The 16,595-nt window shown below is 29.9% G+C and overlaps 1 protein-coding gene across 1 annotated transcript; it reads left to right on the forward strand.

Annotated features, from left to right (window-relative positions):
- Positions 1 to 922: 922 nt before the first annotated feature.
- LOC111686242 (protein lin-7 homolog C) lies at positions 923 to 11,706 on the forward strand. The gene is made up of 4 exons (XM_023448593.2): positions 923 to 1,083; positions 1,139 to 1,405; positions 1,469 to 1,602; positions 11,542 to 11,706. Exons 1-4 carry the CDS (start codon positions 1,047 to 1,049, stop codon positions 11,689 to 11,691), a joined length of 588 nt encoding a protein of 195 aa, XP_023304361.1. The 5' UTR covers positions 923 to 1,046; the 3' UTR covers positions 11,692 to 11,706.
- Positions 11,707 to 16,595: the final 4,889 nt, after the last annotated feature.

Raw genomic sequence — 16,595 nt, forward strand, 5'->3', positions numbered from 1 at the left:
TGTTCACATGTAAGAAAACCTTCTTAAATGTTTATTAACAGTTCATTTTTAACACAACACTGTCATATTGTTTTTTATTACTTAAGATTCACAATATTTTAATTACACTATTTTTCTATGAACATTAAATTCAATAACTCTTTTAAGTTTTACGATGAATAATTAAAACTGAACATGACTGAACAAAACACAAAACATCACTGAACTTAGCAAAATTTCTGCATTATTTATTTATTTTTTTTCACGCTAAAAAATGGAGTATTTATATTTTTTTGTTTTTGTACTCTTCTTACTATCATCCGGAAGTAACCTAAAAGTATACTTCCAGACGGCGAAAACTAGAAATCAATGTATTTTGTTTTTGTAAAATGTGTGCTCTCGTCTGACAATCGTCCAGAAGTGACTAAAATCCACACTTCCAGATGAATAAAATACAACATTAATGTGAAAACTCTTCAAACTGTCTTCCAGAAGTTACATAAACATACAAATCAAGAAGATACAAATTAGGAAACAATGTATTTTCTTATTGTAAAATGTGTGTTCTCACCCAACTTTCATACAGAAGTCACTAAAACGTATACTTCCAGATGAAAAAAATTCAACAGACATGGTTTTTTGTTTAAGCAAAATGGATGCACTATTCTAACTATCATCCGGAAGTAACTTAAAAGTTTATTTCTAGAAGACGAAAATTCGAATTCAATGTATATTGTTTTTGTAAAATGTGCGTTCTCGTCTGACAATCGTCCAGAAGTGTTTCTGACGTGGCGTCTGGGGTGATGCGCAATAGTTTTCTCTTTTAAATGTTTGAAGAGGAAGATGATTTCGCTTTGTATGGGAAATTAATGTAAAAAGACAGATGTTAACTTAGCCGGCTTACAGCCGATTTTAAGCCGCCGACAAAACTTTTATGTCAACCTACGTCGTCGTTAAAGTTTGCTGGCGCAGGTCTCTGAACAGGACATACTAAATCTGAAAAAATTTTGGGCGTCTAAAAATAGTTCTATATTCCTAAACAACGAAATTTTTGGACAAATAAAAATATGTCTGAGATGTGTGAACCTTTAACACTCGCCAGAGGTTATTTAATTTCAAACTAAAACAATGTAGTAGCTTTATATTTATTTTTTTACAGACGTTAAACGATCGATAGAGCTTTTGGAGAAATTACAGGCGAGTGGTGATTTTCCTACCACCAAATTAGCTGCATTACAAAAAGTGCTACAAAGTGAATTCCTCAATGCTGTCCGTGAGGTTTACGAACATGTATATGAAACTGTAGATATCCAGGGCTCTCAAGACGTGCGTGCTTCTGCAACAGCTAAGGCAACAGTAGCAGCGTTTGCTGCAAGTGAAGGTCATGCACATCCTAGGGTCGTAGAGTTACCAAAAACAGAAGAAGGTCTAAATATATATAAATATTTTTAAAGAAAATTTTCAAATATTTCTGATTATGGTTTAACAGGTCTTGGTTTTAATGTAATGGGTGGAAAGGAACAAAACTCTCCTATATATATTTCACGCATAATCCCAGGTGGTGTAGCAGATCGTCATGGTGGCCTTAAACGTGGTGACCAGCTTTTATCTGTTAACGGTGTGGTATGTAATGTTGATTATTTAGGTCTAGTTACAGACTTTATTTTACAAAGGGTATTTCATGAAACATATGCCCCAAACGAGTAACTGTATTATTTAAAACAAAACTCCCTGTCATGATGTGTTCCTACATACATATATCTCTAACAAATTTAATAGAAACTTAAATCGTATTGTTACGAAATTGCCCAAATACTAGGGTTGTCATTCGAATAAAAATTATTCGATTAATGAAGGAAAAAAATAGTTTTTTTTCGAACGAATACAAAATTTCCAATTTAGAATAAAAAGGAATTCGAAAATTCGCATTTATGCTGAGAACTCCGTGTCATGATGTGTTTCTACATACATATATTTCTAACAAATATAATGGAAACTTAAATCGTATTGTTGTTACGAAATTGCCCAAATACTACACTGAAAATAATCCACGCTCAACTTTACGAAAAAAATTTCGTAACTTCTATTTTCGTAATATTTACAAAATTTGGTGTATAATACGAAATATTATTTAATAAAACCCTTTTCTATTTTTACGAAAGTACGAAAACATTTCGTTTTTTTTTCTTAAATTTTAGCGAAATTAAACATAATGATATTAATTATATTATGATTAAATAAAAATACAACATTTTTATAAAATTTAAGAAAAAGTATAATATTCTCGAATTATTTTCATAAAAAATTTGAAAATTCGTGTGGAGAATAATTTTGAACTAAAATTAGAAAATTTATTTTAAAATGAACAAAAATGTTTGATTAAATTAATATTTCATAAATTTTACCATATTTATTCAAAATTCCCTTTTTTCAATTTATGTAAATTAATTTTTTCAAGAATATTTTGCATTATACTAAAATATTTCGTACAATTTCGTATATATTACGAAAGAATTTCGTGGTGCGAAACAACGAACGATTCGTACAATGTACGACATTTTTCGTATATATTATGCATGGATTTTTTTCGGTGTAGGGTTGTCATTCAAATAAAAATTATTCGATAAATGAAGGAAAAAAATAGTTTTTTTTTTCGAACGGATACAAAATTTCCAATTTAGAATAAAAAGTAATTCGAACAATTTTTTCGCATATTCGAATGAACTATAGGTTTTCGACCCCAAATTTTTCAAATCTGCAATCCGGCTATCTCGTCTGGTTGCGGAGATATATCATGTCTGTTTTGCTCTATATCCTTCAAAACAGAACAAAATCTTAAAATTAATGTGTGCTGAAAATTTTGCTTAATATAGAGTTAAAATTGTTGAATGCTAATATTTTTTAATATATTCTTCTGTTATAAGTAATTTTTGGCGTTATTCTTTATGTATATAATACTGTTGTATTTTACAACTAAAACTAAATAAATACACATCGCTCAAATACTACAAGATTAGCATAATCGAAAAAAGTCGTTTTAAAAAAATATTTAATGAAATTAAATGAGTAAAATTATTAATCTGTTTCTTATCCAAGTATTTACTTTCATTAAGATGCATTCCAGAAATATTTTTCTATGTACATTAGGGTAATTACTTTTTTGGGCGGCAAAATACCACAGCACTACCTTATAGCCAATACTGTTCTGACAATTACTATTTGTAATGTCGGTTTGGTGAAAAAACTTCCCTTTCATAAAAGGGTTTTAAAGAACAATATTCTCTTTTAAATACGCAATTCCTTAATATTCCTTAATATTTGTTCACGCCCTCCAAAGTATTGCTATGGTATTTTTGTCACTCGTTAATTATTTGAAAATTTTTAAAACAAACAAGTAAAAGTGCTATATTTGGCTGTGCCGAATCTTATATACCCTTCACCATAGTGTATTTTAAACATATTAGTTTTATAAATTTTAAATTTTTTCCCGACTAAACTCAACTTACTTTAAATGCATTAAAAGCCGACTTTCTCATTAACTAGTTATGGTTGATTCTTGGATTATTTTTAATGGAGCCAACTGACTATTTTAACATGGCGATGTCCTACGCAGTAGTCAATTGGCCGACTCTGCATGATTTTTTAACTAGATTAAAGTTAGTTACTAAAACATTAGCTTAAAGGTAACTCTTTATTAACTAACTTAAAGTTAGTTGCAAAAAAGTCAAGTAATAGTTTTCTTTTGTATTCCCTACTGTATTAATTAATTACATTTTCATTAAATATACAGTGTATCTCATAAGTATTAGAATTTAGGTATTCCATGGAAAGAAACCAAATATTTTTTGTGTGCAAAATAAATAAATACATTTTTTATATTATCTAGGCACTCCTTAGGTTTCATATCACAATTTTTATAACTTGAAAAATCTTCATTTACCTAAATTAATTAAGCTTTTTTAAAGAAAGCCCATAAAATTACCTCACAAAAGTATTCTACTTTTTCCTGAATTTCACATTTCATCATATTATACGAAGCATACAATTAGAATCAAATGTTTTTTTTGCGTAAAATTGTTTAAGGGGTTACTATCAACCGAAACGATTTATTTTTGGTCCATTTGGGCTACAATTTTGGAGCGATTTTACTATCTTTATAAGTAATATCATTAAATTGGCGGATTTTGACCACATTTTCATTTATTTTTCCCCTTTTTCCAGATAGAAATCCAAAATTTAATATTGAGATTTATTAGACTCCTTGAGGTGTCTAAAAGTAATATATTTTGTTGTAAGGATCTGTACTAAAACGTAGATTTAAGTTTTTACTACTTATAACTTTCATGCATAATCCATTGGCAATCCATTGGTTATAAAAATAATGATTCTAATATATTGAATAGCGTTTCTTCGAGGCATGTTTTGGAGTTGTATACTTCTACAATATACTGAAAACTTAAAATGTATTAAAATGGACTAAGGTTCTAATAAGTTGAATAAGCTATAGAAGAATGATCCCATTAATATATCTTGGAACTTTTAAATACAGATTCTTGTAACAAAAAATATTATTTTTAGATACGCCAAGGGGTCTATTAAGTCCCAATATTGAAGTATTATAAAATGGACTAAGGTTCTAATAAGTTGAATAAGCTACAGAAGAATGATCCCATTAATATATCTTGGAACTTTTAAATACAGATTCTTGTAACAAAAAATATTATTTTTAGATACGCCAAGGGGTCTATTAAGTCCCAATATTGAATTTTGGTTTTATCTCTGGAAAAAAGGAAAAAAATTACAAATATTGCCAAAAATTGGCAAAAATCGCCATTTTAATGATATCACATAAAAAGATGGTACTATCCCCAAAATTGTTGCCCAAATGGGCCAAAAATATATCCCTGATAGTAACCCCTTAAACAATTTTAAGCAAAAAAAACCTTTTGATTCTAATTTTATGTTTCGTATAATATGATGGAATGTGAAATACAGGAAAAATTTGAATAATTTTGTGAGGTAATTTTATGGACTTCTTTTAAAAAATGCTTAATTAATTTAAGTAAATGTAAATTTTTAAAATTTTAAAAAGTCTGATATGAAACCTAAGAAATGTCTAGATAATATAACAAATTTATTTATTTATTTATTTATTTATTTATTATCTTCATTTCATTTCGCTTTAATACAAGTTATAAGTTCGTTAAAATTAATAAACATCAGTTTTCTGCAGGGGAACTAATAATAACACCGGTATCCATAAAATTATGAATGATTTGTTCATTATTTCCATGATTTCCATTGATCCAAAACTAAAATAAATTTTAAAATGTTATGTGTAACGTTTACTGTTAGGGGGTTATTTTGTAAATCACTTCTCCTCACTTCACTTAATTTTTCATATAAACTGTTTTTGTATTTTCAAAAATTTTTATTAAAATATTTTCAACGCAAGGCGAAACTGATTGTCAAGGACCTAAGTCCCCTGTCAAAGACCTAACTGGTGAGAATGTATTAGTAGAAGCACAAAAATAAACACATTTGTTCAAAAGGTACTAAATAAAAAATGTATTTTTTGGACGTTATTTTTTTGTGTGTTATTAATGGAATTTTATATCCTAGTGAATGAATGAAAGTTAATTATTTTTTTGAAAATATATTTTATCTCAAAACATATTAAATATAAACACGACATTTTGTTATTTTTTTCTGCACTAATACAAAATGAAAAAAGTGTGTAAAATACTTTTTTAATTTTCAATACCAAAATGTACAACTTTTCTTTTTTTAGTTTTAATTAAAATGAAATGTCAAATCATAAAAAATATTTTTTTCTCGTTTGTAAAATATAAATAATTTTCGGGGTTTTAAATAAATGAAAAGTGTCGCAAAAAATAATAAATATTAAGTTTAAGTGATATGAAAAACTAATAAGTGCTAATATCCTCGCAATTTTGCGAAGAAAATTAGAAGTTTTGTGAGTGCGTTTAGTTCTCACAAGTTTGTGTTATTCTTCTTTGAAAACCACTTCAGTTTCGCTTATATGTACTACTATATGGGTTAATGTATTATATTTACAGTATTAATCAGCAGAATTTAGAATTAAGGGACCTAGTTTAAAAATATTTAACCTTTTATAATTAATGTTTCCAATTTACTGACTCTAATTTCACAACGTATACAAGAAAATGACAAAAATGTAAAACAAAATTCCAAATAATAAAGAAACATGAGAAAACATGTCGAAACAAAATGCTCTCCAGATAATTTCGGGGTACACCCGCATTACATTGTATTTAGCTTATAATCAGTCTGTAAAAGGAAACTAGAAGAGAATTTTTCTCGTAGTCGACTACAAAATTGCTGGCAGTGCAAATACATCTACACACATGTACATCAGCGTTGCGCGTTCATATTGTTCTGCATTAGTCCTAAAATTACTACATACAATGTTACATAAATATTTTTGTATAAAAAATAATTTCTGAAATACAATTGGAGTTTTTTGAAATACAATTTGAAAATTCTGAAATACAACTGGAAACTTCTGAAATACAATTTGAAAATTATGAAATACAATTGGAAACTTCTGATATATAATTAGAAATTTCTGAAATATAATTAGAAATTTCTGAAACATAATTGGAAATTTCTGAAATATAATTAGAAATTTCTGAAACATAATTGGAAATTTCTGAAATATAAAAAACAATTCTGAAAAATAATTAGAATTTTCTGATGAATAATTAGAAATTTATGATATATAATTGGAATCTTCTGATATATAATTAGAAATTTCTGAAATATTATTAGAAATTTCTGAAATATAAATAGAAATTTCTGAAATATAAGTGGACATTTATGAAATATAAGTAGAAATTTCTGAAATATTAAAAACAATTCTGAAATATAATTGGAATTTTCTGATATATAATTGGAAATTTCTGAAATATAATTAGAAATTTTTGAAACATAATTGGAAAATTCTGAAATATAAATGGAAATTTCTGAAATAGAACTGGAAAATTCTGAAATACAACTGTAAATGGTGTAGATTGAAATAATTTACTGATTTTTAAGTGTATTAATGTACTCAAACTCGTTTTTTTACCAGTATCTTCAGATTTTGTTGGTGTTTGGTAAATTTTAATAAATTATTATAAAACAATTCTTATTCGTTATTCGTCGGAATAATCGAATAATTTTTAAAATTTAATCGACTACATTTTCGAATAATTTTTAACATGAATAATTGTCAACCCTACCAAATACTAAAATTTTAAAAATGTTAAAGAAATACCTTTTTAAATTGGTCCAGCTTACTATTTTCACTTGAAAATAGTTTTAATATTATATACACCATGCGGTTTCTAAATTTAAAATCGGATTGCCTGATATCATGATAAGAGCATTTCGGCAACAAACACAATATTGTTTTGTTTTAATGTTTGGTTTTGTCAAAATTAAATTTCTAAAATTGAAAAACTAAATATAAAGGAATTGGGGCTTGTCAGTTGTTACTTTAAAGAGTAGCCATTCGTTACCTAACTCTGAGAATGTATTGGTAGAATTTTTGTATAAGTATTGGAGGTCCAACCACTTTTATCACTCTTTTCAAACATACATCGTTATATAAAATTGTACTTAAAAATTTTAGGAAAAATAAAAATCATTTAACTTTCTACTTTCGCATATTTTTCATTTTATTTCTCCCACATTTGATCAGTAAATATTTAATTAATATATAAATATTGTTGGGTTTGTGCTGATGTTTGTAAGGCACAATAATGTTATCTGATTCGATTTAGCTATGTCCGTCCATGTAAATCTTGTGATAAAAATATAGGTCGCAATTTTGAATACAATTTAATGAAATTTGGCAAATAATCTTTTATTGCACTAGGGATGAAGCCTATTGAAAATTGTTAAAATCGGTCCCTTATTTCACCTAGCCCTAGGGTTGCCAGATTCCGATTTGCAAATAGCTGGACATTGGGTTTTAAAAAGCTGGACATAAAAAAAATACTGAGAAAATTTTAATTTTGCTTTTGTGTAAATAACTTCAAAGTGATCCACCAAAAAAATGCTGGAGTTCTCATACTTTTGCCATATCGCGACTCATCACTGCCTATATCTCTGGACTTTTTGAATTTTACGAGATTTATGTATAACAGATGTACAACAAAAAAATATTGCCAAGTTATTGTAGTGTACTAAAAAATTTCTATTTAGCTGTACAAATTACATTTTAGCTTGAAACTGGACAAGCATAAAAAAGCTGGACAATCCAGCCAAGTCCAGCCAGGCTGGCAACCCTACCTAGGCCTCATACAACTCAACCTATAAAAAGCCCTCGTCAAAATTTGAATTAAATGTCCACAATTATATTCAATAATAAATGGCTAAGTAGGTATTCTATAAAGCACATTTTATTTTTGTAACAGTTGTTTCCGGTCATATATTTATTTTGACTTTTTGGAAAAAATATATACAGTGTCTCATAAGTATTCGAATTTAGGTATAATAAGAAAAGAAGCCAAATTTAATAACATATTTTGTATGCAAAATTAATAAATTAATTTGTTAAATTGTCTATACAGTCCTTAGCTATGATATCACGCTTTTTAAAACTTTAAAAATTCACATTTACTTAAATTAATTTAGCTTTATTTAAAAAAAGTCCATAAAATTACCTCACAAAAGTATACGATTTTTTTCTGTATTTCATATTTGACTATATTATACGAAACACAAAACTTAGAATCGATTGTTTTTTTTTTTTGCTAAAAATTGTTTTAAGGGGTAACTATCAACCTAATCGATATAATTTTGGATCATTTGGTCCACAATTTGGGGTATTTGTACCATCTTTTTATGTAATATCATTAAAATGGCGGTTTTTGGCAATATTTCTTAAGATCCAGATAATTCAATTAGAAACAGAAGAACGATACCAAAAATATATCATGGAATGTTTAAAAACAAATCCTTATAACAAAGATTATTATTTTTAGATACCTGAAGGAATCTATTAAATCCCCATATTAAATTTTGGTTTTATCTCTGGAAAAAGAGAAAAAATGGCAAATATGGTCAAAAATCGTAATTTGTGATATTATATGAAAAGATGGTACAAATACTCCAAAATTGTGGACCAAATTGTCCAAAAATATATCCATTCGGTTGATAGTTACCCCTTAAAAAATTTTTAGCAAAAACAAAAAAAAAACATTCGATTCTAATTTTTATGTTTCGTATAATATAGTCAAATATGAAATACAGAAAAAATTCGTATACTTTTGTGAGGTAATTTTATGGACTTTTTTTAAATAAAGCTAAATTAATTTAAGTATATGTGAATATTTAAAGTTTCAAAAAGCGTGATATCAAAGCTAAGGACTGTCTAGAGAATTTAACAAATTAATTTATTAATTTTGCATACAAAATATGTTATTAAATTTAGTTTCTTTTTATATTATACCTAAATTCGAATACTTATGAGAGACACTGTATATATTTAATTATTTTTCTATTGCCTGTAAATAAATTATTATTATATATTTTTGATGATATCATATGTTTTGTTTCAATATAAAATAGCGTATATAGAAAACACATAGATTGTCAACTCAAGCTTTACAACGAAAAAAGAGCTTTTTCTCTTCGCACTTAAGACGTCCACACTACGCGTCTTCGCATCAAAGCATTACGCGCTTTTCATATCTACTTCGCGTTTTACGCTTCAAGTTACATGCGACGCTTTTTTAAGCGTAAATTTTTTATTTTTTTTATACTTAGCTTTTTTCTACAGCTTTTATATATTTTTTAATCATTAAACTGATTTTGTTTTGTTAAAATTGGTAAATACGCATTAAATACAGAATATAAAATGTCAAAATCAGCTGACAAGTTCGTGCGACGTTTGTGACGCTTATAAAAGTAGAAAATAGATCTACTTAAAAGCGACACCGCGCACACACAAAATTTGTTCGACACAAACGGTAAGTTTTTTGATAATGTTAGTGAAAAAACTCACATGTATATATGCGAAGTGTTTTTTTTTTTTTGAACCCACAAGGAATCCTTCCTTAGCATATGTATATAGTTTGCTATCAAGGTTGCACCTATGTAGTGGACAACTTCGTTTAAGGCGGTTTCCACCGATCGGTTTTAAGTAGGAAGTAAGAAGGAAGTAAGACTTATCGGTCGATAAGACTGGTGTCGCATAGCCCTTGCATCCTGCCATTTAATGGGGGTATATGTGAATTTCAAGCATGCAGTAAATATCTGAAACAAATGTACGGAAACCAATCCCGCTTCCATCTGTAATCATCATCTATGTTATTCGATATACCGGGTGGGAAATGGGAGTCCATTAGGAGTTTCATTGTATCCTCCAGCTTCCTGCCCGTGTCATCGACCATAGATTCCTGTTAGACATGAGTTTTGGATCACAGAAAAGTTTCCAGGAGTCTCGTTTGGCTTTACGAACAACTGTTTTGTATTCACCAAGTTTACTGCGATAATCATGCCAGTATACTTCGGTCTTGTTACGCCGTGCCCGGTTAAATAGTTTGCGAAGAGTCTTACCAATGATTCGAATCTCCCTGGTTACCCAGGGTTTCTCCTGGGCAGATATTCGCTCTCGCAGCTGTCCTCGAACGATTCAACCAAGGCACTTGTGAGCATTTTTACTTTGGCGTCTATGTCCTCTTTATTTCGATATTGAAAAGTGTTCTGACATAAACGGTTCTTTAGTAAGGAACCGAACATTGTCCAATTAGTTGTAGACTTATTCCGAAGCTTTATCGACAATTTCTGTGTGAATTCTACACAAAGCTACTACAACAAATATTCAATACTTGAAGTCAAAATATGCACATATAACACAAACACACATTTTTTAATTTTTTACAATTATTTAAATATAATTTTTTCACAAAATTCTTTTCAACTTTCTCAAATTATTTTTTTTAATTATTTGACATTTCATTTTTTCTAATTTCAAATTGAAGGTGCAGAATAGCATTTTTATGTAGTAAACAAATTTATGAAAGTCGAAAAAATTAAAGAATTTTACATTTTAACAAATAAGAATGCATGAAAAATATTATCATACTCTATAAATGGAATTTAAAATGTAATAATTTAAAAAAATAATGCTATTATTATTTCGACCGATTTTATGCAACTATGTGAGCAATGTATATTATTAAAGAAATAATAAACACATCATTTAAGAATCATAAATGAAAAAAAAATAATAAAAATATCTATTTACACCAAACACTTTAGTAAATACTAATAATAATGTTACTGGGAGTGACAGCAAGAGAATACCTTCTATGGTAATATTCTATGGTTGTCAATCTATGTGTATTATCTATGGATATGTTATTTTTGTAAAACAATGTTATAGTCCAACTTCAATTTATATTTTGTATTAATTATTAAATGGGCTTATGTATTAACAATTTTGAGAAATATATATTTATTTTTTATTAGTTCTGTATTTACTATGTACATAGAAATAAGGATGACTCCGTTTGTTTATTTTTATAGTCCGTTGAGGGAGAAAACCATGAGAAAGCTGTCGAACTTCTTAAACAAGCCGTTGGATCTGTTAAGCTTGTTGTAAGATATACACCAAAAGTTTTGGAGGAAATGGAAATGCGTTTTGATAAGCAACGCACTACACGTCGTAGGCAATAATTTGTAATTTGTGTGGTAATATTATTAATGTATTAAACAAAATATGCATTGTGTGTTGTGTTGTGTTGAGAATCGGAATGCAAGTACATTATGTAGTATTTGTGCATTTATTTATTTATTTATTTATTTATTTATTCATAAAATAAACAAAGCGTTTAAACTCAAATTATTTGTGTGTTAAATTATTTTCTGAATTTGTTATAGAAAGCAAAGTAGGTATAATATATGATTTACAAAATAAAAGGTTGTTTGATAAGATTTTTGAAATTTTTTGTGTGTAAATATTCATGTGAGCGTTGTCACATCTAGGAAAGATTTTCGGGAGTTTTTAAACAAAAAATGAGTAGTTTATTAATAATAACAAATTTAATGGTTCATGAACACTTGTAAAAACATAAAACAGTAAACGATTTAGTATTTCTTTTCCTATTGTAATTTTTTATTATTTTAAATTTACAAAATATGTATTAAATTTGTATACGGCGAATCATAAAGGGAAAATTCATATCGAAACGGACAGAAAATAGCAATTTTAGGATTTATCATCTCCGATTTTAATGAAATCTCCAACTCATATTAAGATTTGAAAGTGTTCCTCAATTACTTTTTGATGAGAATCCGGCACCAGACCTAAAATATCGCGCTTTGAAATTTTAAAAATATGTTTAAATTGTTTTAATTTTGAAATTCCTTTAAATACAGGACAAATATTTTATTTACACGATTTTAAAAACAATATCTTTGGCTATAAATCGAAATCAAAAATTGTGTTACACTTTAAGTAGTTTCAGAATTTTGGGCAATTATGTGTATGTACTTTTATGAAATTTTAACATATTTTCAATTAGCAATATTTTTACATTGTAATGAGCTTTCATTCGAAAAGTCAATAATGTGTAGAACATAGTATATGTGTGGTAATTTTTAGGGAAGAGTGGAAAAGAGACAGTGGTAAAGAGGAAGTGAGAATAGGAGTAAGATTTTTGAGAAAGGGAAAAACCAGGCCAGTTGCCAGGGATGAAATAGTATGAGTATTGGATTCACACACTTATTTTGACAGATTAATGAATTCCATAAGATGTTCTAATTGAATATTTGACAGATCGGACAGATCACCAAAGTATGTCGATCCAAGCGTCCGAAATCTGGCCCCGCCAAAGCAGGACAATTGCAGAGAAGATGAGTAATAGTCCCTTCTTCATCCTCGTTTTGACAATTTCTGCAGTAATCGTTGAACGGAAGACCAATGCGTTTGGCATGGTTACCAAAATTTACAGTGGCCAGTGATAACCTGGCCTACTTAGCTGCGATCTTTGAAGACCAAGAAAATATTTAGACCTGTTTGGATCCATTTGTGGCCTCAGCGCTTTAGATGTTAAGCACGTGTGCCATTTGTCGCGAGAAATGCGGAGGGAGTATTCAGTGCTCTGCTTCTTTATTGCAAGTAGTGGAATACCGCAAAACTGATCTATTTCCAGTCTGCTAAGCATGGTGCCAGCTTTTGTGAAAAAGTCAGCAATACTATTGCCGTACGAAATCCCCAGTCCCTTTAATCAAATTAGGATGATGTTCGAATGTCTCGCCTTCTCATTGAGAGACGTCCGGCCACAAAGTATACAGATGTGTCACTTTCCATCATTGAAATCGTTTTGCGAAGGAGAGGGAAATAGCTTTTTGCTCGTGACGTCTCTGTGTACATTGTGGTCTGGCATTCATAGACAATTTTGGATGTGGAAATCACAGTACATTAGCCAATTTAACGCCCTCTTTATCGCCGATATTTCAGCCTGAAGGATGCTACATTCATCATTAAGTCGGAAGGAGATTTTCGTTCCAAAACTCCTTTCGCCGTCTTGGATCCGTCTTGTACATTCGGAAATAATTATTTGTCGGAAAGAGAGATTCCTGAGACTCTGAAGAGATATAATATTAGAACTTTCTTAGAAAGACGGTACCGGAATACAATAATTAACATTATACTCATTATTTGGTATGAGATCTCTGATCCTAGCATGGCCTATGGAGTACTGTTTCCATTTGCAGTTGCACTCAATTTGGCCGCAGTCGTCAAAGCCAATTACCTGGCTAGAAGGTTAACCGAAGGTTAATAACAGCCTTAAAGAGCCAGTGAACATTTCTTGGATTTATGCAGCAGCATGTTTTTATGGCCTTCCTACAGATATATAGTGCCGTAATGGCTTTAGATGCCCAAGAGAGTACGTTTGTACTCCAAGATAACTTCCTATCAAGGACAACGCTGTCCGAGAGTTTTTCCGTTTAGGCAAGCAAGAGGAAATAAAGGAATCTTGTATTTACTAGAGAAAAGCACAAGTTCCGTTTTACTATTATTCACAATAAGACCACATTCGACTCTTCACGAGCTGATGATTCTTAGTGCCTTTGAAATATGGTTTCAAAATGATCGCCTGCCATGCAACCGCTAGGTCATCGGCATAGCCAAGAAAATCTAGTTTTACCTGAATGTCATTTATGGGCATGTTCCGCCATGTGAAGTGCCTCTTAAAGTTCTTTTAGAGATTACTGTATCTCATAGAGAGGATTCAATGATCCTATTTTAGAGAAGATTCTCAACAAAGACCACGACAGGCCTGTCAAGCCCAGCATGAGATAGATATAGGCAAATAGAAGTGGGTTCGACGTTGTTAAAAGCGCCTTCTATGTCGTCTCAACAAATTTGCCCTTTGTGTATGCGTGTTGAGAGGCAGAGAGAAAGGATTTGTGGATATAGGTAATTCATTCCAATGTTTTTAGCATAAATGATGCCAGACTTATTGCCTTTACCCCCTTGGAAATAAAAATCACATTGCACTTGGTCCATTGAGTAGGAATGTATGACTAAGAAAGACAGGCTGTGTATAAGTTCTTCAGTCAAGGAACTACAAAATCTATATTGTGTTGCAGATCCACAGGAATAATACTATCAGGCCCATCGGATAATATCATCATCAATAGGTACTGGATTCTCCTTAAGGATCTTCCAGTACACGCCTAGCTTCTTCTAACAGGTAGTCCTCCATTTTTCCTGGGAGATGGGTTTATTTTCTAATGTAAGGTGCAGTAGAGGAATCCGACATTGGGGTCGACGATTCCACATTTGCACAGAGCACTTGGGAGACCTTTTTGTCACCCGAAGGCAGGGATATGGCTGACTTTGAATCAGCATGGGCTGCTCTTGCGGTTGCAGAGGCACTCGCCACGACACGCCACGAGAGGTACCTCACCGCTGGGACCTTTACCCACATCCAAAGGCTTAGTGGACGGTTTTGGTTTATAAGAAGCCAGCTTGGGCCGGCTACTTGCGGTTGTTGTTGCTCCAGAAGCACGCGGAGTAGTCAAGCCTGGTTGCTACCACCTGACTTCTCCTGTTAAATTGTTTAAGTCTCTAAGTAGCAAATACTTTTTGTTTTTATTTGCACATTTTTATATTATATACAAATAAATAAAAATACGAAATTAAGATGTTAAACTATAGTTTTAATCAAATAGCAAAAAAATAATAATTTACAAATATTCAATTTACAATAAATTGTTTTGAAAACATTACTTATTTCAAGTTTAGTTAATTAAATAAACAAGAGTAGGTTTTTAAATTGGCAATTAATTACAAATTAATAATTAGATTAGTTAATTTAAAATAAATTTAATCCAATGTTAATTCCTTTTATGCTTTAAAGGACATATTTAAACTTCACAGTGCATATTGGGGCTGCTATATGGGGAAGGTTGGCTATAATTCAATAATTAACAAGTAAGAGTTTTATATTAGGCTGTGCCGAATCTTATATACCCTTCACCATGATGTGTTAAAAAAGTCAGAACGAATTTTATTACAAAAAATCAAAAAATACCAATTGCAAAACGGTAAGGTACCAAAAAGTCCCCTTTTGTGGGTTCTCACATAATCCAGACTCTACATACTAAATTTCACGTTTCTAAATTCAATATTATAGAAATTTCAAAAAGTACCTTATGAAGAACGAAAGAGTACCAAAAAGCCCCCTTTTATGGGTTCCCACTTAATCCAGGCTCTACATAATTAACTTCATGTTTCTAGGTTCAATATTATAGAAAATTCAAAAAGTACATTTTGTAGAACGAAAAAGTACCAAAGAGTACCTTTTTGTAGGTTCTTATCTAATCAAGGCCCTACATACTAAATTTCATGTTTGTTGGTTTAATATTATAGAAAATTCAAAAAGTACCTTTTGTAGAACGAAAAAGTACCAAAAAATCCCTTTTGGTGTGTTCTCGTCTAATCCGGAATCTACATACTTAATTTCATGTTTCTAAGTTCGTTATTATAGAAAACTCAAAAAGTTCCTTTTGAAAAACGAAAAAGCACCAAAAAGTTTACTTTTGTGTATTCTGATCTAATCCGGGCTCTACATAATTAATTTCAAGTTTTTAGGTTTAATATTATAAATAATTCAAAAAGTATCTTTTGTAGAACGAAAAAGTACCAAAAAATCCCCTTTGATGTGTTCTCGTCTAATCCGGACTCTACATACTTAACTTCATGTTTAAAAGTTCATTATAATAGAAAACCCTAAAAGTACCTTTTGAAAAACGAAAAAGCACCAAAAAGTTACCTTTTATGGGTTCTCATCAAATTCCGAATCAACGTACTAAATTTCATGTCCCTTGATTTAATATTATAGAATATTCCAAAAGTTTCTTTTGAAATTCTCACCTAATTCAGACTCTACATACTTAATTTGATATTTCTAGGTTCAACATTAGAAAAAATTCCAAATGTACCTTTTAAAAACAAAAAATGTACCAAAAAGTTCCCTTTTATAGTTTACAACTTAAGGCTCCACATACTTATTTTCATGTTTATAGCCAATAACAAGACACTAGCAGCTCTCGCACTGCTGCTCTTG

Source organism: Lucilia cuprina, chromosome 4 (assembly GCF_022045245.1).
Source record: "Lucilia cuprina isolate Lc7/37 chromosome 4, ASM2204524v1, whole genome shotgun sequence".
Classification (NCBI taxonomy): Eukaryota; Metazoa; Arthropoda; class Insecta; order Diptera; family Calliphoridae; genus Lucilia; species Lucilia cuprina.